Genomic DNA, 6,000 nt, shown 5'->3' on the forward strand with positions numbered 1-6,000 from the left:
GGTTTCTGCTTCAAGCTCCGGCTCAAATTCCCACTGTGACTCCCCTCAATGGAACTGTGCCCTGGAAGTGTAAGTCAGACAAAACCTTCCTCCTGTAAGTTGATTTTTGATCAGAGTGTTTCATCCCAGCAGTAGAAGGGAACTAGAATACTTGCCTCAAGGGATCCTGGCATGAAGCTGTTCTCAGAGAAACACCGGAACTCAGAATCAGTTCCCCACAGGCCTGGGACATCCTCTCCCCGGTGAAGTGTGACCCTTCACCCTCCCCACCCTGCGAGCGACACATGGAAATAAACACAAGAGTAGAGGTCTCAGCAATCAGAGCAGCCTTGTGTTGGCTGTGAGGTCTTTATTCTTCAGGACTCTTGGCTCCTTTATTGGCCTGCAGCAGGGAGCAGATCGGGGATGCATGCTACCCTTGGCCACCATCAGCAGCAGGAGTCCAGGGTGCAGAGTTCCCTTCCTGGAGCCTGGACAGCTTCAAAATGTGCATTCTGGGAAGGAAGGAAGGAAGGAAGGAAGGAAGGAAGGAAGGAAGGAAGGAAGGAAGGAAAGGGTCAAGGTGAGTGGGGTCATTATCATGCAGCCCTAACATCCCTTCCCAAGGGCAAGACAGGCTCTGAGGCCAGCACCTGTCTGCCTTCTTCTCCTGGGTCACAATAGATATCTGAGCCCCCTCCCACCCTCTAAAGCCTGGGAGAGAAACTATGCATCTTCCTGGTGAACCGAGCCACATAACTGGATCCCTCCTAGTGGTCCTGGCAGGGGGTTATGTGAGATGGTACCTGGGAAGGAGCCAGAGGCAAGGGACCTGCCAACTGTAGGGCAGTGGCAAGCTCCTGCCGCTGCTCCTGACTATCTTCAGTCCTCTCTCCTGGCTTGGTTGAAGGGGGTTGAGGGGGGGGCTGCATGTGCTTTGCCTCCGTTCAGCTGGGACTCAGCCTTCTGTTACCCAGGCCAAAGAGCACATCTGGCTCCTTTGAGTGCTGGCCCAGGAAGAAGTCTTGTAGAGGTCCAACCTTCTTAGAAGTTCAGCCAGCATTTGGACGTGACAGATGGCTCACAGTGGGTGGCTACCCTGAGATGTGGTAGGTTGGGGCCTGGGTAAAGCAGGATTGGGAAACTACCCATGTGCCTGACCATCTGCTGTTTGCACACGGCCCTACCCAGGGATTCTCAGGGTACCTGCCCTGCAACTGACTCCACCCGAGGAAGGGGGAAGAGAGATAGGAGGTGGGGGCAAAGTGGGGCACAAGCACAGTCGCCTGGCTATGGGTCTTCTGTGAGCTCTGGACAGTCATAAGTAACAAGGGAGTATGGATGGCTAGCTTGCTAAGAACAGGCTCAAAATCAGCTACACAGCTGCACAGTCTCTCTCTGTCTCTCTCTCTCTTTCTTCCTCCCCCCTCCCCGAGTGTGTGTGTTTCACACCAGCTCCGATGAAGTGGCACCTTATCATTGTATCTGCCTCTCTGTCTCTGTCTCTCTGTCTCTTTCTGTGTCTCTGTCTCTCTCTCTCTTTCTGTGTGTTTCAAACCAGGTCCCACCATGTGGTACCTCATCACTGTGTCTGCCTGTCTGTCTGTCTGTCTCTATGTGTCTCTGCCTCTCTCTGTGTGTGTCTCTGTGTCTCTGTCTTTGTCTGTGTGTGTTTCAAACCAGCTCCCACAATGTGGCACCTTATCACTGTGTCTGCTGCCTGCCTCCCTCCCTCTCTCTCTCTCTCTCTCTCTCTCTCTCTCTCTCTCTCTCTCTCTCTCTGTGTGTGTGTGTGTGTGTGTGTGTNCTCTCTCTCTCTCTCTCTCTCTCTCTCTCTCTCTCTCTCTCTCTCTCTCTGTGTGTGTGTGTGTGTGTGTGTGTGTGTCTGTGTGTCTGTGTGTGTCTGTGTTTCAAACCAGCTCCCCCCATGTGGCACCTTATCACTGTCTATGTGTGTTCACACACATGCTTATTTACTCCGTGTGCATATGTGAAGAGGGACATGCCAGTGCACCTGTAGAGGTCAGAGGACAACCTGAAGGAGTCAATTCTCTTTTGCCACCATGTCAGTTTCAGGAATTGAATTCACATCATCAAGATGGAGAACAGGCACCTTGACTGCCAAGCCATCTCACTGGCTTACTCAAATAGGATCTCTCACTGGTTGGGAACTTGACAATTTGGCTAGGCTAGCTGACCAGCAAGCCCCAGGGATCTGCCTGTCTCTGCCTCCCCAGCGAGGAGGATCCAAGCATGGCCACCACACCTGGCTTTTTTGACATGGTTTTGTGAATCAAACTCGTGTCCTCTTGCTTATGTGAGAAGCATCTCACTGATGCTGCATCATCTCCCTGGCCCTCAGAACACAGTTATGTATTTTGTAGAAAGGGCCAGCCACTGCCACCAGCTGCCCTGGGCACAACGCCCCTGATATGAGGTGTCACCAAGGAATACTGATGATACTATTGTCCCGCTGGGGCCCAGCCACATGGAAGGGCAGGGCCACCCTGGGCACCACCGGCTGGCCTTACCTGTCTCCTGCAGAGGTTTGAAGCACCAGGGCACATTTGGGATGCTGGAGTCAAAGCAGCAACCACGGTTGTTACACTGCTCCGATGTGACAGAGGGGTAGCCACAGTCCACTCTGACATTTGCCGGCACCATACATTGGCTTGGAGCTGTCCAAATGAAACACAGTCAGCTGCCAGAGTACTCGTTTGGGGTATTGTCTTGCTTCTTGTGGCACTCCCTCAGCCATCCCCCCTGAGTTCAGAGGAATGGCATGGGGCATGTCTAAAGGAAAGCAGTCTATTGGGAAATGATGCTTCCTAGAGATCTCCCTGACAGTGGAGGGTGGGAATGTGGGACCCAAATCATCCTGGCTGTCCTTAGTTCCCTCCATTAACACCCTTCACTGCATCTCTAACATCCCTTGGCCATCAGGTGTAACCTTTGGAACATGCAGCCTTAACAGACCCTTAGCTGCCATCAACTCCATAGCTAAGAATGCCACCGGAAACATCCAACTCACGTAGCAGAGCCCCCATGCCCTGCCCTGACACCCCCATCAGAGTTCTTGGGAAATGCCTTAACGTATGACCACCTTTGTTTATGGTGGAAGGGGCAGTTTCATGGCCATAGACACTCAAACTTGGCTAAGGATATTTTTGTGTGTGAGAGAGAGACAGTCTCTCATGTAGCCCAGGCTGACCTTGAACTCCGTGTTCACTCATCAATTTAGAAGGATAGCTGTGGTTTGTATCCTTAGAGATTTGGTCTTTTGAGATTTATTGTAATGCTAAATGTAACCCCTTCCCACCCCCAAGACCTGGTCATCCCAGAGATGAGAGTCTGCATGTATACCCTGGCTCCAAGTTATTACTGATTGGTAAATAAAGATGTCACTAGTCAAGAGACATAGGTAGGTTTTAGGTTTCTGGGGCTTGGGGGTTGGATTGGGACCACAAGGAAGAAAAGTGTGCAGGAGGAGAAAGAGAAGCCACCATGGGGTAGGTGAGTCCTAAAGACTAGCCAATAGGAGTTAAGAGCAGCCTAGATGAAACATAGTAAGTAATAACTCGGGTTATTGGTAGGAAAGCAGATTCTATAGCATAGAGGCTAAGTATCTGCCCAGCTCTTGTGCTATTTAACGCTTATTGTAAATATAAAGGTTGTGTGTGTGTGTTTTTATCCTGGAACTAAATGGTCAAGGCAGAGTAGAAACCCCAGGTCAAAATTAAATATTTTCTATAACATGCATCCACTGCTGATTGCTAACCCAAGGAATCTGTCCATTTGCCCAGTGTCCCTCACTGGGTCAGGAGATCAAAAACAGGTCTAGATATCCAACAGCTGGCAGGGCCCCTGGATCCAGGAAGATTGCATGTTTATCCATACGTGATCAGCTAACTGATTTCCCTTAAGTGGAAACCCAACAAACTTCTCTATCTCCCCCACCAAAGAGGATACTACATTGTGCCTCCCATGAGATGGGAGGGAGAAGGGGAGGGAGATAGGAACCTTTCAAAACTTCAACGCAGCTCCAGCTCCCAGAGGCTTTTGTGTAGGTGGCATGCCCTGGGCAGCAGGGTTCCAAAGCCTGCCAGGGGACCTCTTGTCTTCACCTTGGTCAGGGGTGACCTGGTGAAGGTCCTACCCAGTGGCTCAGAGTACTTCTCACCTAACACTGTGACCCAGTGCCCAAGGGTTTCTATAAACCGTCTTGAGCTATTGCTTTCTCAACTGTTTCTTTTCTTTTTCTCTTCTTTTTTTTTACACCTTTGGTTCTGGTAACTTGCCAGGATGCTCAGTGTGTGCTCAGAAATCTCTGGCAAAGAAAGGAATGAGACAGGATGAGCCCCAGCTGTCCCTTCCTCCCCAGCCCTGGTTCCAACCCCGCTGCAGATTCTGAGGAGAGCTGTCCCGAGTATGTCAACTCTCTCTGAGCCTCTATTTACTTGTCTTTGAAGTGGATCAGAAAGAGCCTCTCTGTAGAACTGCCTCAAGAAACCGTGTACCTCTTCAGTGGTGATTCATTATTAAATCGATGCAGAGGGTACATCCCTGCTTTCAAGCTCACAGAATGCTCTGTTAGCCTAGGTCTTCTGTGTCCCTCCTTGTAGAGGTCCCAGCCTAGGACAGAGGGAACCAGATAGGTACTTACACAAGCCAACGTAATCTGCAGCTACCCCAGAGGACCCAGCAACCAGGACCACCAACAGCATTAACCAGAGGGCTCTGGTCTCCATGGCAGCAGGCAAGCTTCAGGACCACTGCACAGGATGTGCAAGGTCACAAGGACGGCCCTTTTATAGCCATGTGTTTGCTGGGTTCTGTGGACTCTGGACTCTATCCTGTGAGATTTCAGAAGACTCCTCCCCAGTACTAAGTTGGGGGACACAGGGAGGGGGGCAGGGAGGGAGGGGAGAGGGCTAGGGAGGGAAACAAGGACCAGGAAGAGGTGGGGACAGCCGTGGTAGATCAGTCTGAAAGCAGATCTGTCAATCAATTTGTATACCTAGTCTAGAAGCAGACTCTGTGATGCTGTAAGGCAAGGCCACTGGCTGGACAGAGCCACAGGCTAGGCAGGGACATTTAGTCTCAAGCACCTCACCGAGAACAGTGAAGAAGACCCTGGGCTACTTTGTCCACATCACCACCAATCTCGTCTGTCACTTGTGAAGGTGGAAACTCTAGCTTTGCACTTTCTCCAGAAAAGCCATTTTTTTTTATCATTAGCTACACTTTAATAGCTGAAATATTTATTCAATGTATTTTAATGAAATATACTTAATAAATATATTTGTATATTTATTAATACAAAATAGATTCTATTACTATAATAAAATATATTTTACTAAAAATAATATATAAATTATATATTTGAAAATATGTAATTTAAATACATATAAATATATAAAAATACTAATATATTTGGTTTTTTAAATGAAAAAATATAAAGTCCCCCCTTCCATCCAGAGACATCTATTTTCAGTACCTCTGGTTTCTAGACCTGAGCAGATTTTTAAAAATTTACTTGCTTAATTGTGTGTGTGTGTGTGTGTGTGTGTGTACAGGTACCACATGTATGCATGAGCATGCAGAGTCAGAAAAGACATCAGATCCTCTAGATCTGGAGTTACAGACAGTTGCGAGCCACTGTGTGGTTGCTGGGATTGAGTCAGGGTCTGCTGGAAGAGCAGCCGGTGCTCCTAACCACCAAGCCACCTCTCTAGCCCCTCCCACACAGATTTTTACCCCAAGCAGATACAGACTCTTCATCTTTACCGAGTCTGCCTGGCCTTACTCCCAGTAAATGGTCTACACTGGAAACCAGCCTTCAGCAGCTTGTGTGGATGAGGCTGGGGTGACTAGACCTGGCTTCGGAAGGGAGAAGCTGTGGGCTGACAGAGTGCATGCTAACATTACTGCAGCAGCAGGGGCTAGCAGCCATTAGTTCAGTGTGTCCCACCTCCCAGAAGATAGCTGGTAGTCTGCCTTGCCTGGTCCTCACTGCCTGGC

At 49.4% G+C, this 6,000-nt stretch overlaps 1 protein-coding gene across 1 annotated transcript; it reads right to left on the minus strand.

Annotated features, from left to right (window-relative positions):
• Positions 1-311: 311 nt before the first annotated feature.
• Positions 312-4,762, minus strand: Tff3 (trefoil factor 3). The gene is made up of 3 exons (XM_021150050.1): positions 4,643-4,762; positions 2,511-2,657; positions 312-494 (listed from the first exon to the last, which is right to left on the minus strand). The coding sequence occupies exons 1-3, from the start codon at positions 4,725-4,727 to the stop codon at positions 481-483; spliced, it is 246 nt and encodes an 81-aa protein (XP_021005709.1). The 5' UTR covers positions 4,728-4,762; the 3' UTR covers positions 312-480.
• Positions 4,763-6,000: the final 1,238 nt, after the last annotated feature.

The sequence above is a fragment of the Mus caroli genome, chromosome 17, assembly GCF_900094665.2.
Source record: "Mus caroli chromosome 17, CAROLI_EIJ_v1.1, whole genome shotgun sequence".
Lineage (NCBI taxonomy): Eukaryota > Metazoa > Chordata > Mammalia > Rodentia > Muridae > Mus > Mus caroli.

What these genes read in the sequence shown, in the direction of transcription:
- Tff3 (XM_021150050.1), bottom strand. Translation starts at nt 4,727, where the DNA reads ATGGAGACCAGAGCCCTCTGGTTAATGCTGTTGGTGGTCCTGGTTGCT. An exon ending in TGCAGATTACGTTGGCTTGT is followed by an intron (nt 2,658 to 4,642) that starts GTAAGTACCTAT and finishes TCATTTGGACAG; the next exon opens with CTCCAAGCCAATGTATGGTG.